At 42.3% G+C, this 20,784-nt stretch overlaps 1 protein-coding gene across 1 annotated transcript; it reads right to left on the reverse strand.

The window, feature by feature from the left end:
- Nucleotides 1-14,309: 14,309 nt before the first annotated feature.
- On the reverse strand, nt 14,310-20,545 carry LOC112255242 (protein FAM72A). Its single transcript, XM_024428280.2, has 4 exons — nt 18,063-20,545; nt 17,741-17,818; nt 17,119-17,243; nt 14,310-16,765 (listed from the first exon to the last, which is right to left on the reverse strand). The coding sequence occupies exons 1-4, from the start codon at nt 18,206-18,208 to the stop codon at nt 16,671-16,673; spliced, it is 444 nt and encodes a 147-aa protein (XP_024284048.2). The 5' UTR covers nt 18,209-20,545; the 3' UTR covers nt 14,310-16,670.
- Between the last annotated feature and the right edge of the window lie 239 nt (nt 20,546-20,784).

Raw genomic sequence — 20,784 nt, forward strand, 5'->3', positions numbered from 1 at the left:
ATATGCCTACCACCTCAAATTGTTTCCATGGATACTGGACCTCTTCCAGAAATGTCCCCCTGCTGGTCCCTTGTAGTAGGTTGCTTGAAACAGGTAGAGAAGTTCACTGAGAAAGAGTGAGTTTGAGCAAAAAGTGAAGAGGGAGTGAGAGAAATATCCTACATCTGTATGCTGTTCACGGTTGTGTGATCTATCATCTTTACGGTTTGCAGGAGAAGGTCTCAGAATCATGGGCAGTGTTCCATTTTACCCTCTGACACAGTAAGAGTATTTTCCTCACAGTTGCTACACGACTTAGAAAGCCATGATGGAACATTATTTTGACTTATGAACGGATGCGGTGCAACAGAGAGTCTCTATAACTGTCGGGGCCAGGCAGAGAGAATAGAGTCTTTGTGCTCAAGAAGTTGATCTTTAGTTTTAGAATGACAGGCAAAAGTGAGTCGTTTGGCCATCAGGCATCCCCTCCACCACCACCACCACCATCACAAAACAAAGAACTTTCAATGTCAGAGTTTTTTTTGCTCATGATTGTCCCCCCCAAAAAATCTGAATAAACACAAGACAGAGTTACTCACAATCAATCACACCTGACAAACAGGGAGACAAAAGACCTGATCCATGGAATGTCAGTGCTTGAGGGGAGAGCAGAGCGGGGGGCATCAAAGAGCAGAGGTCAGGATTAGGAGGGGCAAGGGTCCCCATAATTAGAAGAATTGGCAGTGGCTAACTGGGCTCTATTCTTCTGAACAGTGGTGTCTTGCACGCTCTGAATGGCTTTCTCGGGGTTCCAGGCAGATCCAATAAAGAAGCAGGACAACATATAAGTTGACTGCTGCACAGTGACAGAGTGTACAGAACCTCTGAAGAGTTCCTAGACAGTGGATGTGCCAGCAGGGGAGCTCAGTCTTTGCTATCAGTGCCAACAGGGGTGTTGGTCATGTACACTTTCATAAGTACATGCAACAATGAAAACACCTATGATTGCTATCGTACCTTCACCACTGTAATTGGTCTTGCATGATGTATTCTCTGTATCCTTACAGACTGTGGACTTACAAAGCCACATGGCCGGCTACCTCCTGGAATGTGGCCCCTTGGCCCCAACCCGGAGGTGTCCGGCTCATTTTAAGGTGACAGGAACATCGAAGCATGTAATCATTGATTTAATCTCTCGTTTTGTCAAATTAGCATTAAAGGAGAGAGGACTGAAATGAAAAGGACCGGGAGGAAAGGTTTGCAAAATGGATGCCACCTTTTATTTCTGCTAGTACCAAAATAGTGGAGTTTGTGAAGAGACTGAAAAGGGACAGAGTGTAAAGGAGAGAGGAAAAAGTACTGAATGGATGAGCAAGTGGAGAAAAAAACACATTTTACTTCAACCCGATAGGCCAACCTGCTGAGCGCTATTTTAAGAATTCTTATTGTACTCTATTCTTGGTGTTATCTCCTGCTTTCCCAAGTGCAAACATCTGTGGCAGGTAGAAAGAACAGCCTAGAGATAAGGTGAGCTCTATAGAGAGATTGTGGTAGAGAAAAAGGTTAATGGCAGCCCACCCCAGTAGCAGAGTCGAAGTAAGGAGAACAGGGAATGACTCCATGTGCCCTGTGTTTGTACAACACCACCTTATTCCATCTCAAGCCCCACCCACACTCCTGCCTTGCCAGGAAAGTGGAAATTTCCACTAATTCAGTTTCTCCAACTCCCTCTAGGTTTCCCGCCTTCATTCTACCTGTTCCGTACTGCGACTATTGGTCTGTGTAATGCCTGCTCAGAGGCATCTCATTGGTGGACCCTCCTCACTACCCTTTTCCTCTGAACCTACATTCATAAGTCATGCCTTGAGTGTTTTTTTTTGTTATGTAACAAAACAACATGAAACCCCTTGTCCACATGAAGGGACAGCAGTGGAGGTGGAAGGATTTAAAGTTCCTTGGCGTAAACATCACAGACAAACTGAATTTATTTTATTTCACCTTTATTTAACCAGGTAGGCCTGTTGACAACAAGTTCTCATTAACAACTGTGGCCTGGCCAAGATAAAGCAAAGTAGTGAGACACAAACAACAACACAGAGTTACACATGGAATAAACAAACGTACAGTCAACGACACAATAGAAAAAAAGTCTATATACAGTGTGTGCATATGGCGTGAGGAGGTAAGGCAATAAATAGGGCATAGTAGCGAAGTAATTACAATTTAGCAAATTAACACTGGAGTTATAGATGTGCAGATGATGATGTGCAAGTAGAATGGGCTGTGTACAGCTGCAGCGAACGGTAAGCTGCTTAGATAGCTATGCTTGAAGTTAGTGAGGGAGATATAAGTCTCCAATGGTCCACATGTCTCAAATGGTCCACTCACACAGACAGTGTGGTGAAGAAGGCACAACAGTGCCTCTTCAACATCAGGGCGGAAGAATTTTGCCTTGTCACCCAAAACCCTGACAAACTTTTACAGATGCACAATCGAGAATATCTTGTCGGACTATATCACCGCCTGGTACGGCAACTGCAACGCACGCAACCCAAGGCTCTCCAGAGGGTGGTGCGGTCTGCACAACGCATCACCGGGGGCAAACTACGTGCCCTCCATGACACCTACAGCACCCGATGTCAAAGGAAGGCAGAAAGATCATCAAGGACAACAACCGCCCGAGCCACTGCCTGTTCACCCCGCTATGATCCAGAAGGTAAGGTCAGTACAGGTGCATCAAAGCTGGGACAGAGAGACTGAAAAACAGCTTCTATCCCATGGCCATTAGACTACTAAACAGCAACTACCTCAGAGAGGCTGCTGCCTACATTGAGACCCAATCACTGGCCACTATAATAAATGGAACACTAGTCACTTAAACAATGCCACTTTGAAAAATGGCACTTTAATAATGTTTACATATCTTACATTACTCACATGCATATACTGTATTTTATACCATGTATTGCACCTTGCCTATGCCGCTCAGCCATCGCTCATCCATATACTTATATGTACATATTCTCATTCACCCCTTTAGATTTGTGTGTATTAGGTAGTTGTTGGGGAATTGTTAGATTACTTGTTAGGTACTGTATTACTGCACTGTTGGAACTAGAAGCACAAGCATTTCGCTACACTCGCATTAACATACATGTGTATGTGACCAATAACATTTGATTTGATTTTTGCTCTCAAATGTAGTATTATTTTATTTTTCTCTGAACAGATTTGACCACACACACTTGGACTAGGTGCAAAATGCCATCACCCGTGGGGTCAGTCAGCATCACTGTTGAACTTAGAATCCGTGGCTAATGGCTCAATAATGGTGGCTCTGACCAATGATGAGGCAGAGCTGTTGTGGGATGACAGAACAGATGATACATGTACATTTCCTTCTACAGTAGATCAGACATTTTGCCTCCAATTTATACTCAACAAAAATATAAACACAACATGCTACAATTTCAAAGATTTGACTGAGTTACAGTTCACATAAGGAAATCAGTCAATTGAAATAAATGAATTAGTCCCTAATCTATGGATTTCACATGACTGGGAACATAAACTCAGCAAAAAAAATAACTTCCCTTTTTCAGGATCATGTCTTTCAAAGATAATTTGTAGAAATCAAAATAACTTCACAGATCTTCATTGTAAAGGGTTTAAACACTGTTTCCCATGCTTGTTCAATGAACCATAAACAATTAATGAACACGCACCTGTGGAACGGTCGTTAAGACACTAACAGCTTACAGACAGTAGTCAATTAAGGTCACAGTTATGAAAACTTAGGACTTCTACTGACTCTGAAAAACACCATAAACAAAGATGCCCAGGGTCCCTGCTCATCTGTGTGAATGTGCATTAGGCATGCTGCAAGGAGGTATGAGGACTGCTGATGTGATCAGGGCAATAAATTGCAATGTCTGTACTGTGAGACTTCTAAGACAGCGCTACAGGGAGACAGGACGAACAGCTGATTGTCCTCGCAGTGGCAGACCACGTAACAACAACACGTGCAGAGGATCGGTGCATCCGAACATCACACCTGCGGGACAGGTACAGGATGGCAACAACAACTGCCCTTGGTGGAAGAGCTAAGTAACATCTCACAGCAAGAACTGGCAAATCTGGTGCAGTCCATGAGGAGGAGATGCACTGCAGAACTTAATGCAGCTGGTGGCCACACCAGATACTGACTGTTACTTTTGATTTTTACCCCCCCTTGGTTCAGGGACACGTTATTCCATTTCTGTTAGTCACATGTCTGTGGAACTTGATCAGTTTGTCTCAGTTGTTGAATCTTATGTTCGTACAAATATTACAAACATGTTAAGTTTGCTGAAAATAAACGCAGTTGACAGTGAGAGGATGTTTTATTTATTTTTGCTGAGTTTAGATATCTGTTGGTCACAGACACCTTAAAAATAAAAGATAGGCCTCCTGGGTGGTGCAGTGGTCTAAGGCACTGCATCGCAGCTGCTTCCAGAGACTCTGGGTTCGAGCCCAGGATCTGTCGCAGCCGGCCGCCACCGGGAGGTCCATGGGGCGACGCACAATTGGCCTAGCGTCGTCCGGGTTAGGGAGGGTTTGGCCGGTGGGGATATCCTTGTCTCATCGTACACTAGCGACCTCTGTGGTGGGCCGGGCGCAGTGCACGCTGGGTGTACGGTGTTTCCTTTGACACATTGGTGCGGCTGGCTTCCGGTATGGATGCACGCTGTGTTAAGAAGCAGTGCGGCTTGGTTGGGTTGTGTTTCCGAGGACGCATGGCTCTCGACCTTCGTCTCTCCCGAGCCCGTACGGGAGTTGTAGCAATGAGACAAGACAGTAACTACTAACAATTGGACACCATGAAATTGGGGAGAAAAAGGGGGTAAAAATAAATAAAAGATAGGGGTGTGGATCAGAAAACCAGTCAGTATCTGGTGTGACCACAATTTACATCATGCAGATCTCCTTCACATAGTTGTTGATTGTGGCCTATGCGAAGTTGTTGAATATTGGCGGGACCTGGAACACGCTGTTGTTCAAGTCGACCCAGAGCATCCCAAACATGTTCAAAGGATGACATGTCTGGTGAGTATGCAGGCCATGGAAGAATTGGAACATTTTCAGCTTCTGTGTACAGATCCTTCCTTGCCACTGCCACGCCTGCTCCCTCCCTCCGGCGCTCGACGTCGCCTGTCTACTAACCACCGGGCCTGGCAACCCACATTGCGCACACCTGGCAACCATTATTGCGCACACCTGCTCCCATCGTTAAGCGCACCTGGACTTCAGCACCACCCTGGCTACTCTCCCTTCTTATAGCCCTCACCAACCTCAGTCATCAGGCAGTATTGGTTCTGTTTTCATGTCAGACGCGTCTCTTGTTTTGTAACGCTCTAGGGGCATTATTAAACTAGTCATCTGTACCTGCTTCCGGACTCTCTGCGTCTTCATTAAAGTGACATGGGGCAGTGTATTATCATGCTGAAACATGAGGCAATGGCGGAGGATGAATGGCATGGCAATGTATCTCTGTGCGATTGTGTTATAACCCCACCATGGGGCACTCTGTTCACAACGTTGACATTAGCAAACCGCTCGCACACACAACGCCATACACGTAGTCTGCAGTTGTGAGGCCGGTTGGACGTACTGAATATAAAAAAAAATGTTGATGGCTTATGGTGGAGAAATTAACATTCAATTCTCTGGCAACAACTCTTGTGGACATTCCTGCAGTCAACATGCCAATTGCACACTCCCTTAACTTGAGACATCTGTGGCATTATGCTATGTGACAAACCTGCACATTTTAGAGTGGCCTTTTATTGTCCACAGCACAAGGTGCACCTGTGATCATGCTGTTTAATCAGCTTCTTAATATGTCACACCTGTCAGGTGGATGGATTATCTTGGCATAAGCAAAAATTCTCACGAATAGGGATGTAGACAAATTTGTGCGCAACATTATAGAGAAATAAGGCTTTTGTGCATATGGAACATTTCTGGGATCTTTTATTTCAGCTCATGAAACATGGGACCAACACTTTACATGTTGCGTTTGTATTTTCGTTCAGTGTAGATTGAACACCAATGAGACGGTGTCCAAATTGAAATGTCTCAGCTCTTCTGAAATTTGACTATCTTCTGATGTAATAGGTAAATGATGGTTGGTAATACAGATATGCTCTTCCTTTCAGTCACAACCACAACAGTTGAATTGTAGGGTGGCTACTGGCTAGATCTTTATCTGGGGGTTTACAAGGCTCCTTCCTCATCACCAAGGTAGCGAGAGACTGACATTCTGTGTATTCTCAAACATTGGTGGAGCTGTAGTTAAGGAGACGTCATAGATAAGCGAACGTTGATTGAGAAATTATGGCGTACCATTCAGAGGCCGTGAGACAGAGAAACCGAGGGAGGAGTATCCATGGGTTAATGTTAGGGCACACTGACCTCGGCCCCATAATGAAACACCAACAAAGAACCATCTGCACAGCCACCAGAGAGCAGAGACGAGGAGGGACACTTGGGGGATAGGGTGGGGGAGGGACTGATAGGAGCATAGAGACTAAGAAAGGACAGAGAATGAACCAGGGCTGGCCGAGAGATATTTGTATTTATTATGGATCCCCATTAGCTGTGGCCAAGGCAGAAGCTACTCTTCCTGGGGTATTGCAAAATAAAGGCAGTTATACAAAGAAACATGACATTACATTTCACAGCAGATTGCACAACACATTAAGTGTGTACCCTCAGGCCATTACTCTACTGCTACATTTCTACAACACAAACTCCATGTGTACATAGTGCGTATGTTATTATGTGTGTGTGTGTGTGTGTGTGTGTGTGTGTGTGTGTGTCTCTTCACAGTCCCCGCTGTTCCATAAGGTGTATTTTTATCTGTTTTTAAATCTGATTTTACTGCTTGTATGAGTTACTTGATGTGGAATAGAGTTCAATGTAGTCATGGCTCTATGTAGTACTGTGTGCCTCCCATAGTCTGTTATGGACTTGGGGACTGTGAAGAGCTCTCTGGTGGCATGTCTTGTGAGGTGTGGATAGGTGTCTGAGCTGTGTGCTCGTAGTTTAAACAGACAGCTCTGAGTATTCAACATTTCAATACCAATTGTAATTTTCCTAAGTCCCTCTTTAGGACTTTCCTTGTTGACAGTGCTGTTAAGAAGGCAGAGCAGCACTTTATTACAGACAGACGTCCCCCATCTTAGCTACTGTGGTATCAGTATGTTTTGACTGTGACAGTTTACAATCCTGGGTTACTTCAAGCAGTTTAGTCTCCTCGACCTGCTCGATTTCCACATTATTCATTACAAGATTTAGTTGAGGTCTGGGTTTAGTGAATGATTTGTCCCAAATACAAACTTGTAGTTTTTGAAATATTTAGGGCAAACTTATTCAAGTGGAATGAAAGGACAAGGAGGAATAAGAGAATAGATGTTTGGACCTGTAATAACAGGGAATACGGAGTCCTCGTAAAAAGCAGTGGTCCCCAGTGCACATGGTGAAATAAAGTTGGGGCTCAGGGGAATTCAGTGGTGTAAAGTACTTAAGTAGTACTTTAAAGTATTTTTACTTAAGTCGTTTTTTGGGTTATCTGTACTTTACTATTTATATTTTTGACAACTTTTAATTTTACTTCACTACATTCCTAAAGAAAATAATGCCCTTTACTCAATACATTTTCCCTTACACCCAAAGTATTAGTTACATTTTTAATACTTAGCAGGACAGGAAACGGTCAAATTCACGCACTTACAGTATCAAGAGAACATCCATGGTCATCCCTATTGCCTCTGATCTGGCAGACTCACTAAACACAAATGTTTTGTTTATAAATGATGTCTGAGTGTTGGAGTGACCCTGGCTGTCCGTAAAAAAAGAAAATGGTGCCGTCTGGTTTGCTTTATATAAGGAATTTGAAATTATTTATACTTTTACTTTTGATACTTACATATATTTGAACAATTACATTTACTTCTAATACATAAGTATATTTAAAACCAAAGACTTGTACTCAAGTAGTATTTTACTGGGTGACTTTCACTTGAGTCATTTTCTACTTTTACTCAAGTATGACAGTTGGGTACTTTTTCCACCAGTGGGGGATTTACATGGCTCCTCAGACACACAAACTAGAACCCTCTTAGCAGCCTGTGAAATGGAGGGCCGCTGTAATTATTCATGAGCAAACTTCCTGTAAATGGCAGAATGACGCCAAGTCAACTGAAACTCAGAAGGCTGATCAAGACTAATGTTTAACCTAGCCCAGGGCCTGTTCTGGTTCCAGCAGACTCTGTCATCTCAACATTTCACATTTACCACAAACTGAGGGTTTTTAAGTCCACACCAGAACACAAGTATTTCAGATGTATGTCCTCTCATAGAAGGGAAAACCACTATGAAAGAGAGCATAATAACATCGCTTGCTTTTTAATTTAGAACTACTGAAACGTGATGACTATCATGACTTTAATGCAAGTGTACTGACAATAGTAGCACTGCTGATAATGATATAACGTTGTATAATCATATTAAACGGACATCTGTGTCAATCACACAGTCAATTACAAAATATCTACAGGTAAAGGATCTAGATTACTTAGCATCCACTGCCCGGTAGCCTGTTTTTTTGCCCAGCTGAAAGCAAAAGTAAACTGCTAGTGTTGCCGCTTAGTGGTGGACTGCCTTTATGCCAAGTATAGGACTAGGCACAACATTCACCCCCCAAAATACACAAAGCCTGGAAAACTGACCCTTTAAAGTGAGAATAAAACCTAAAACAGAACATGAATAAAATGGTATCTGAAGGTAGATGTTCAATCAACAGATTTGAAAAATAACAGCACAGCCTGATTGGTTGGAGACTCTTGGTCTGCTGGTTGCCTAGCAGCACATATTGGTGGGTGAATTGGAGGGGAATGGGGGGAGGGCTCTGGGCTCTTTAGTCATGTTCCAGAGCAGCAGGCAGGCTAGGGAAATACCTGGCACAATTCCCAAATAGACAATCTGAAAAGGAGAGAGAGAGAAAAGGGAATTAGGGTGAGAGTCTTAACCGGTGGAGAGTGCAGATCACAGAGTTGTTGCAAATAAATTATATTTCTGGTTTGTGTGAAGGGAGGTGATTTATCTGAGCAATAAAATCCATTGCACTCTCTTGTGCTTAGAAGCTGATAACATGCCATATAAAAAGTGAATCCTACCAGGTGAGAGGGAAAATATGTTGTCGTACATACACATATCTAAACGGATTTGGAAAGGATTGACGAACTGCATGCAAGTATTACGTAAAAGAAATGAAGTGCCGTTTTGACTAGACCTACAGTGACGAGAGCCAAAAGAGAGAGTGAAGGCAAAAACACAGGAAAAAAAATAATACAAAACAGGACATTGACTGTAACTGATAAGGGCATAGAGGAGGTGAGATAGAAATGGCAAAAATGAACAGGAAACAGGCCAGTTTGGAAAGCTCAGATAAGAGAGCGAGAGAGACAGAGAGTGTTCGTGTAGATGCAGGTCTGGCAAGTGTGGGTGTAAAATGTCTCTCAGCAAGTTTCCACTAGCTGCTCTTATGCTTTGTCTGAGACTAATCGCAATATTTCATGTGAAGCAAAATAGGGATGAGAATAGGGGCTCAAATCAGAGTAGACGGCAAAAAGGATAGTGGGGGGCAGAAGGTGGAGAAGTGAATGGAAAGAGCATGGGAGTAATAAGAGAAGGAAAATGGGGAGGAAAAAAGAAAGTGAGGGAGACAGTGAAAAGAGGAGAGAGTAGGAAGAGCAGTGGTGGCCTGCTGGTTGGCAGGGCTTAGAGAGTAGGAGGTGGGCCTTGGGACTGGGCTGGGGACTGGCTGGTGCAGGCGGTCTCCAAGGCAGATGTGGAGCCTTTGTCAGGAGGAAGAAATTAGGTTCTGTTGTGATTAAAGGGAAGGTTTCTATGGCAATGCAGCGAGCTGTGCGCACAGAGAATTTAGTTGGGCGTGGAGGGGGCTCAGTAAGAGTCGAATTTCAGAGCAAACATCCTCCTCCATATCATCTCTCTGGCCCTGCCTCTTTCTCATATTTCCTTTTTTATCTTTGATTTTTTTAAAATATTTTATTCATAGTTACACAGTAGAGTTTCAGAGTGGATTAGTCACAGTCTCCCTTCTTTACAAACTGCTGTCAAATCTCTCAGTATAGGGACAGATACAGTCAGGTCCAAAATTATTAGCACCCTTGATAAAGATGAACAAAAAAAGACTGCATAAAATAATACAAATACTGAGCTATTATTGTATGCAATTTTTGGGGGGGAAATTATTTTGATAATAATGTGTGTTTGGGGTTATTGGAACACAGTATAATTGGTACTTGGGGTTGTTTTCTTGCTGAAGATTCACTTTGCGGCCAAATTTCAGCCTCCTTTTAGAGGCATCCGGCTTTGTTGCTACCAACATATTTTGCAGTAGCCCTTCTCTGTATATGCAGATTTTTTAAACCGCAAAACCCAACACTGATATGTGTGGTCAAAGAGCTCTATTTTCATGTCATCTGACCATAGCACTGGTTCCAATCCAAGTGCCAATGCCGTTTAGCAAACTCCTGGAGTTTACATTTGTTGGATGACATGAAAATAGAGCTCTTTGGCCACACACACCAGTGGTGGGTTTTTGCTATGAAAGAAATATGCAGAAAAGAACCCCATACCTACTTGTAAAATATGGTGGTGGATCTTTGATGTTATGGGGCCATTTTGCTTTTACTGGTCCTGGGGGCCTTTAAGATCAACGGCATCATGAACTTCACCTAGTGCCAGAACATTTTTAGGCAAAAATCAGGTTGCCTCTGCCGAGAGGCTGAAACTTTGACGCAAGTGAATCATACAGCAAGACAATAAGCTCAAGCACAACTGAAAAGTCATTAGTAATTGATCACAAAATCAACATGTTGCAACTGCCATCTCAGTCTTCAGACTTGAACCCCATTGGAAACCTCTGCTTTGAATTGAAGAGGGCAAGGATCTGGAAAAACTCGGCATTGAGGAATATAATTGCATTTTTGGACCGCAATCACATTTTATATATAGTTCCCTATCTGCTTGAATAGGCGTAAAACAATATCCTACAAATATTCATGATCAAACTTTTAGATATGAAAAGGAAATTAAAAGTCCCTCGGTACCAGTAAGTGACAAGCAGGAAACAGACCCGGAAGGATAGAGGTAGGAACCACCTGACACACATTGTCATTCAAAATCATTCAAACGCTTTCATCACATATTAAAGCCTTTGAAGCCCTTTAACAATGCGGATTGTCCTTTGTGGCTATCAATCTATATGTGAACCTACAATGAGTGGAATGGCAATGATATGCTGCCCTCTTGTGTTCGGTTGTCAGAGAGCAGGACAGCAGGGGGGTCTTGACAACAGACTTGAATAGGCAGCCGGGTGGCCTGTGACACATCAAAAAAACAGCTGGCTGCCAGACTGAGAGAAGAATCCTAACCGAATTAGTTCAAGCTAAACAAATCACACTTTGTTGAAACAGACCATGATGATGCAGCACCATGGTTGTGGACTACAGGAAAAGGAGGACCGAGCACGCCCCCATTCTCATCGACAGGGCTGTAGTGGAGCAGGTTGAGAGCTTTAAGTTCCTTGGTGTCTACATCACCAACAAACTATATTGGTCCAAACACACTAAGACAGTCGTGAAGAGGGAACGACAAAGCCTATTCCCCCTCAGGAGGCTGAAAAGATTTAGCATGGGTCCTCAGATCCTCAATGTTCTACAGCTGCACCACCGAGAGCATCCTGACTGGTTGCATTACTGCCTAGTATGGTAACTGCTCAAACTCCAACCGCAAGGCACTACAGAGGGTAGTCCGTACGGCCCAGTACATCACTGGGGCCAAGCTTCCTGCCATCCAGGACCTCTATACCAGGCGGCGTCAGAGGAAGACCCTAAAAATTGTCAAAGACTCCAGCCACCCTAGTCATAGACTGTTCTCTCTGCTACCGCATGGCAAGCTGTACCAGAGCGCCAAGTCTAGGTCCAAAAGGCTTCTTAACAGCTTCTGCCCCCAAGCCATAAGACTCCTGAACAGCTATTTGCATTGTCCCCCCACCCCCTATTTTACACTGCGGCTACTCTCTGTTTATCATCTATAAATAGTGACCAACTCTACCTACATGTACATTTTACTTCAATTACCTTGACTAACCTGTGCCCCCACGCATTGACTCTGTACCGGTACCCCCTGTATATAGCCTCGCTACTGTTATTTTACAGCTGCTCTTGAATTATTATTTTTGACTTATCTATTTTTTTACTTAACACTTATTTTTCTTAAAACTGCATTGTTGGTTAAGGGCTCGTAAGCAAGCATTTCACAGTAAGGTGTAGGAGTAACCTGATGTATTCGGCGCATGTGACATAACATTTTATTTAATAATTCAAAAAAAGTGTTATAGAAGTGCAAGTAATACTATCTAATACTACTTCTACTAATACTACTAATACATCTATCATACATTAAATCAGAACTGAAACGGAGACATTTGGTCATTTACTCTTGGTTGAAATTCAGGTGATATTACTATATGACAAGAGCAGCCATTCGCCCTAGGGCCGAGGTCCTTCACCTGGTGGGTAGCTATGGCTGTCTGTGTGTGCACGCTCCTCTCAAGCCACTGGGGGACGCCGGTGGCAGTTGGATGGCAAACTCATCTTTCTCCTCGCTCCTGCATGACGCAATGATCCCTCCTTCAGCAGTACCTATGGAACATCATCACTTATAACGGGCATACAGTAATTGAGAGGGTTCGTGTTGAAAGTACAGGATGTTTTGAACGGTTTGATCTTCATCGACAGTCTTAGTAAATCTGGTGATCAAGGTGAAGGGAATGAAAAACAAAGATTGCAAAGTATCATAACCGAAAATGATATTGTTGGAAGGGTACGATTCTCTGGCGTAGTTCTCCTGCTCTTCCTCGTCAGTAAGTGGAGACTCCTCCGTGTTATAGTCATCCCTGAGGAGCGCCATCACACACACAGGGTACATGTAGAAACACACAAGCTAAAACCAATACACAAAAGTACCAACCCAGTGACTGGAGGCTGTATGATGATATTCAGTCTGGTGACGTCTGGGTTCTAACCCAGTAGAAAAATCAGGACAGGCCTTTTGGTTCATACTCCTTATCAATATCCTGTGAGACGAAACAGAGAGGGGGTTACATTGCACAGTGTGACGTGTGTGTGTGTACATACAGACTGACAGTAGACTGGTCCTGAGCTTCGTGCTGTAAGATGAGAAGGAGCAAAATACAGAGAGATCTTTGATGCAAACCTACTCCAGAGCGCTCAGGACCTCAGACTGGGGGCAAAGGTTCACCTTCCAACAGAACAACGACCCTAAGCACACAGCCAAGACAACGCAGAAGTCTCTGAACGTCCTTGAGTGGCCCAGCCAGAGTCTAGACTTGAACCCGATCGAACATCTCTGGAGAGACCTGAACATAACTGTGCAGCGACGCTCTCCATCCAACCTGAGAGTTTGAGAGGATCTACAGAGAAGAATGGGAGAAACTCCACAAATACGGGTGCCAAGCTTGTAGCGTCATACCCAAGAAGACTCGATGCTATAATCGCTGCCAAAGGTGCTTCAACAAACTACTGAGTAAAGGGTCTGAATACTTATGTAAATATAGGTCTAGAAAAACTGTTTTAGCTTTGTCATTATGGGGTATTGTGTGTAGATTGATGAAGAGAAAAAACAACATTTTAATCAATTTTAGAATAAGGCTGTAATGTAACAAAATGTGAATAAAGTCAAGGGGTCTGAATAGTTTCTGAAGGCAGCGTGTCTTACTATACTTTAGGACTTTTTGGGGACCAACAATTTCCATTTAAAAATCCTTCCCTAACCTTCATTTTAACCCTAACTCCTAAGCATAAAATAGCCTTTCTCAAAGTGTGGATGGCAAAATGGCCTCACTTCTCTGAATTTTCGTTGGTTTACTATTCTTGTGAGGACTTCCGGTAAAACCTACACACGCACGTTTGCTGAGTGTGCATATGGACTCCTACCATGGCTGTGCTGTATGTATTGTGTGTTGCAGGGAGCCCAGTGCTGGCGGAATCACTTGAGAGCTGCCATGGCTGGCTGGCAGATCAGGACCAGGACAGTCAGAGCAACATTCCAACATCACATCCACAGACATTACACACCTACACAGTTAGGCCTGAACTCAATGTTAGAGAACTCACATGTGAAGACTTGCTTCAGTACCTGAAGATTCTTTGTGACCAAAAAGTTCACAAAACAATAGATATTTTGGAAAAAGGTGTATTACCAATACAATAAGCATTAAAAATAACAAATGTTTCAAACTACCAATGCAGTTTCAGTGCAATTTCAAAATATACATATTTTTTCAGCAGGGCAAGTCACATCAGTATAAACACAGCAAATGCCTGTTAATAAATACATACATTAAAATTAATAAATAAAAAGCACGCTACTTAAGTTAATCATATTCAAGGGAGATTTCTAAAAAAAAAAAAAAAAAAATTGGTCACTGTTTTGATGGTCATTGATTATCTCCCTATTGTCCTATGCTATAGGAAGCTCTTAGGTGATACCGTCACTAAGGTAAAACCTCAAAACAAAAACCAGCCTCCAAACGTAACACTCAAATGCAAGTGAAATGTGAAATAAACAGAGAAAAATAAAAACTATAGTACACTACAAAACATTGCTTTTGTGAATGAAAATGAAACAAAAAGGAACATTTAAGTGGAAAGAGATTGTCTGTGGGATTTAGATAAATGGCTAATCATTTTGTTAATCATGTCACAAGATGTGATCCACTAAACCAGAGCTTAGAACATCATTTAAAAAGGTCCAATGCAACTGCTTTCACCTCAATATGAACTCACTTCTGGGTAACAATCAAGTACCTTGATGTGATAGTTTTGAATTAAACATTGTCAAAAATAAACAAAAATAGCTTCTTAGCAAAAGAGCTATTTCTCAAGCAAGAATTTTGTGGTCTGAGTGGGGAGGGGAAACGGAAAACTAGTTGTTATTGGCCGAGAGGTTTGGAACTCTTTCTTATTGGTCCATTAACCAATTTACTGCCTGGTGGTGATACCAGGCACGTCAAAACTCCATCCCACCAAAACAGGCTGCAATTTCAGGTGGTCTTTTCAAACAGCTTTTACACTAAAAAGGCATTATCATCATATTCACAATTTCACAGTATTATTCCATTATTCCATTATTCCATCACATTTTTGACTGCGCTGGGCCTTGGTGACTGCCATTTCAAAGTGGTGACTGCCATTTCAGGTATTTGGTGTGTAGGTATACCTTTCGTAATGCTTGTTATGACCCCCAAAATAATATCCCATGTAAGCTTCAGCATATCTTTTTAACACAGGCATAGCTTGTCTGCTTGAACTGGGAGGTATATTAACGCTAATGTAAGATATGTCCCTCATTGCGACAGTACTTGCTGGGCACCGATGCATCAAAACAATGCTAGCGAACACATTTTTAGATCCAGTGAGAGGGTGAGCATGACCTCCTGCAATGACAGTCAGCCCACAGCTCTCCACAGAATAAAAATCAGATCCAAGGCCATTAGAATACAAGTTGAGAAGGTCGGCTGAAGCAAAAGCTTCAGCAGCAATAGAAAGTTCTGCTCTACACAGGCACTCCTTTATATAAGTGATCCATACTCAATTATACAGTATACTCATACAGTGCTCTGACAAGCACACAACCGTTCAAGTTTTCAATCATACAGGGTTTGGATAGCAACTTTCTCACTGTTTTTGCTGCAATATTGTTACTATGTCAACAATGTAGTGAGTGGACATCAGCTTTCCTTTTCACGATCATGTATTTTCTGCCCGGCTCCTTCGCCAAGTTCAGATGACATGTGCGTAATTAGGCCTAATCTATTTTCCTAGAGCATCTTCAGTCCCACCAGAGAGGCGCCCTAGAACCAAACGTGTATCTATACTGTATGTTCTAGTACCATCTGTTGATCACACTGGCCCTCCTCGTGAAAGAGTGACAAGATAAACTGGCAAATACTCAATGTAAACAATGTCAGATTCTGAAACTTAAACACAAGATCATCGTGATTGTTCAAGGAGCAACACAGGACTGACAAACATCTAAAACACAGCATACAATGTTTAATCCAGTGTCCAATGGCAATAGGCAACCCAAAGGGTATAAAATAGCCATGTGAAATGGTAAGACCATCCATCCATCCGGCTGTCCGTCGGTGAATCAGAAAGATGAGTTTGTTTGAGTGGGGTTTCAGTTGTGAGTTTGAGGAGAGAGGGCAGTTCTACCATTGGTTTCACCCAAAGAAAGAAAGAAATTCAATTAGGTGAGAATACATAGTGTATTTGACAAGAGTTCAAAGGGCAGACTGACCGACAACGTGCAGGCAGTTAATGGTTACAGGGATGTGCTTTACTTGGACTGCTACCTAGAGAGAGAGCGGACCGTGAGAGGAGAGTGTGTTTCTAACGGGCAGATGTTGGGAAGGGGGATGTGGTCACAGGGTAAGCCCCCCTCTCCTCTTCCGCTCACTGCTTCTTCTCCGTCTGTTCCTGGGGGTTCTGGTAGGTCACAGGGTAACATCTTGCTCCTCCATCCCTCATCCCTCTCTACCTGATACACTCCTCCTCTGATGGGCTTTCTGATTCCTCGTTTTCGCTGTCCTCTAGCTCGGGAAGGTCTCCCCACAGCAACAAGTTTAAACCTGCAACAAAAGACAAAGTCAACACCAAAGTTTGTGTGTGGCAGACTGTGTGGTGCAGCAGTTTAATTAAGTCTGGCCAACTCGCTAAGCCAATCAAAAATTGGCCAAAGCGGAAACAGGCTAGCATCCAGGCGTTGCACAATGACCCCAAGTAATATATTCAACCTCTCGGTGTTGCAGAGGGTACTGTATCTTGTCACAAACTATGCATTTAGGGGAATTTCTTCTTTACATCTACTTTAACTAACTCCTTTGGGTTCAGGACAGTCCTCTTGGGATAGTCTGTATTGTTCATGAGCAGGTACTGTAAGAGGGCAGTGTGCTGGGGAGACAGTGAGTGAAGAAGTTTTAACCTGTAGCATCCAGTCGGTTGAGGGTGGACACAGCATCACTGTTAAACATCCAGAAATGGCCATTGTTACAGGACAGCAAGCAGGGCTTACAGGGAGCGACCACATGATACCCCACAACATTACCACTGAAGAGGGGGAGAGAGGGGAGGCAGAGCAGGGGAAATAGATACAGAGAAAGGGGTAGCGGGAAATTGATATATATATAGAGAGAGAGAGGGAAGAGAGAGAAAAAAAAAAAAACACATCAGCTTTTTATAGGGAGCACCTGTGAAAGTGCTAACTATCAGTAGGCAGTAGGTGTCTATTATCTACCCAATGCGTTTCTGTGAACAACAACAAAGCACCGGAGAAACAAAAGGGGCCTGACAAAAGCCTCCCTGTACCCACCAAACTGCTGGCTGAACAACTTTCCTACTGAAGCACAACACATGGACATTTGCACACATTTACATTGGTATTTGTCAATATAAACATGAATAAACAACACCCCCACCAAAACAGCCACGGTAGTGTTGCGCTGTTATTTTGTAAACATAAAGCACATAGGATTATATGGCGATGCAAACAGGTTAGAGTGATGGGAGTAGGCAAATCTGTGATTACAGTAAGGTTAAATACACACCATTTCAGGCAGGCGATATCTCTCAGTTTGCATCTGCAGCTTTCTGTAGAGTAGCAGCTGGCCACAAAGTCAACAGTCCTAGAAGAGGGGGGACAAAGGGGCACCATCTCATTCTAGCCATAGAGTGTGATAATTGATAAGAACTTATGTCGATTTATAAAGTATTCACTATATCTCACTGTAATCAAACACACAACATATGAACAAAAACAACTGAGCGATCCCCTCCCCCAGTAGAAAACATAATATTAGCTCATTAGTCACAACTACATCCAAACATTCAGTGATCATGTCATAACAACATAGTGGCGGTATTGCTTACCTGTTGGGAGGTATGTCCGTAGAAAACAGCTCAATTTCGGTGTCTGCAAGAAGTACTGCCTTCATTCCTCTTGTGCAGAGTAGACTCTCACAGTATATACAATTCACTTGAGTGACACATTTGTTTTTGAAGTTGGAGGTAGACATGCTCTTCAAATGCTGTCCTGCTAGCCCCAGAATCCCAGTGTCCAGAGGAAATGTGTCAAAGCAGATCGATCAATGTAGCAATGGTAGCTCCTCTGAAGCAAACGTTAACAAAAATAAAAATGTATCGCTAACTGATACCTAAGTTAGCTAGCTAAACACTATTGTTACTGGATAACTTAGTAGGTAACTTAGCTAGCAACAACTACCTGGACGTCGCTAGCAGCAGGTTGGTTATAAAACATACGCCACAAATCAGATGGCGTAACGTTGTCATATAGCTACCGTTAACGTTTCCACGTCTATACTGGAGGTGTCAATAATTAACTAACTAGATAGCTACCGACTCTTGTTGATAGCAAGCTAGCTACATTAACTACTTGTCAACACAGAGCTGCAAGATAGCTATCGTTAGCTACTTTCCTTAAAGTAACGAGTGACCACAATAACACAGCATCCGATGTTCAAAATAGCTAATGGTCTGTTGCCATTTCAACTTATCTTCGACGTGCTCTTCTCATATGAAACAATTTCCTGAATCTTTGTTCAGTTACGTCGTTGCATTCACAGATTCAGTCAATTGTTGTAGTAGTAGCCAGCTAGTTTCACTGTTGTGTTGATTGTTTATAACTTCCTGTTAGCTGCCGATACTTCCTGAAACATTTTTTAAACGGCTTTATTTCAAATTTTGATTGGCTCTCGGGGACAATAATGACTATTCCATTGGGTAATAATCGTATATCACGCCTACCTAAGTAATCTTGACAGTCGATTTAAAGGATGCTATGTCATTCATAATCAATTCAGCCAATCGAAAGATGCAAAATCTCATATTTTTCCATGAAGAGGCGGGGTTATTTTTTTGAGAATTTGTGAAGAAAGCACCAAATAAATTTTCACGAGGGACTTCAATTAAATAGTAAAGCTCGTATTCTCATTGAAGTCGACATACGAGGTAAAAATCAATGTGGTGCATGTATAAGATTGGCTTTTAGCAACTTGCATTGTAAAGCGTGTGCGATGCAGTATGCGTTTATATCACACAAATAGTTAGAAAAGTAACTTTTGCAACTTATAACTTGGATGTATGTCAACGTTTGTAGAAAGACAATGGGTATCAAGCTAGTTAGCTAACGGTGTCCCGGAGACTTTACCTTCTTATTATATCTCAGTGGACTTGACTAGCTAGCTCATACCTCTGATCCTGAGACTTTTCTATGGCAAAAAAAAAAAAAGCGAAATACTTTATTCGTATATAGCTTGATGTAACCATCACTATTATTTCCCCCTTCACTTATGGATTAGTGAAAAGGAAATAATTGTGAATTTAGCAACAGGCTGCTTCCACAAGGCTTTCATTCTTATGCCACACATGCTCAAATGCAACAGTTATATTTCCCTCCACGTATAAAAGCCTTTAGTTTTTCACATTGTTGTAATGTATGTATTTAAATATCCTCCTATTTCTTTTCTACAGCCAAATGCATCTCGGGACAATATTGCAACTTGCGTGACCATTGCGTGATCTGACCGCAGATATAACAATGAGCTAATTATAAATATATTAGATCTGACTGTCTGTAAAAAAATATATACATGATAGATTTTAACCTCGTGCCTCAATTCCAGGCTATATTGCAGCCTACTACTCTGCAAGATCCAATGTTGTATATATAACATCATTAATATCATCTGTAGGGCTAAACTTTGATAGCATCTTCTTTAAAGGGGTTGTCAGCTGCTATAGTTAGTTTAGTAAAACAGCTATAACTCATTGATTGGTTGACATTGCGATATGCCCATGTTTTGCAAGCACCACATGACTCTATTTCACACAATGATATAGGCCTAGGCTAAATGAACTGTAACGTGTTCTAAGCTACCAATAAACTAATACAAAGTGTAACTGCCTATATAATTTACAAACCCCTATAAAAGGTACCCCAGTTTGTTTTTAAGTGTTCTTACTTTTTTCTGAGTTTTTGTTTTTCACAACACACCCGGAGTTAAACTGTTTTTAGTCAATTATATTGTCAATGTCATGGGCACGTTGGACCACATTGAACTGAAATATATTTGTAGCTTTATGTTCTCTGGGCTCTGCCAGATATGACCCCACCCTAAAACAATGTAATGCATTTCTGTCGGATAATTAGTCATCACAATTCAAGAGTACAGCTATTATATTGAGTCAGATTAGCCCTATGTGTTATTACAGTGTAGTGTGTAGGCAAGGGCCCGTTCACCAACTCTAACCGTCACTGTTCAGAACTATAGTTGGATATCATCTGACTGCCGTCCCAACCCTGCAAGGCCCTACACCCACCCCCCAGACACATGGCAACACCCAGCATCTGGCCTAATCACTGCAGTATCAATAAAGTTGCCCATTGTTATAGGTTTGAATGATGTGTAAATAATGATAATAATGAATAATGAATAATGAATAGTGATAATGAATATGCATGGACAAGCACTCAGCAGTTTATGTATCAACCAAATAAATGCGATACATGCATGGTGTGTGTGCTTTTCCCCATGCCTGCGCATTGGCTTCCCATTCCCAGCTCATCCATGTA

This window comes from Oncorhynchus tshawytscha, linkage group LG07, assembly GCF_018296145.1.
Source record: "Oncorhynchus tshawytscha isolate Ot180627B linkage group LG07, Otsh_v2.0, whole genome shotgun sequence".
NCBI classification, from domain to species: domain Eukaryota; kingdom Metazoa; phylum Chordata; class Actinopteri; order Salmoniformes; family Salmonidae; genus Oncorhynchus; species Oncorhynchus tshawytscha.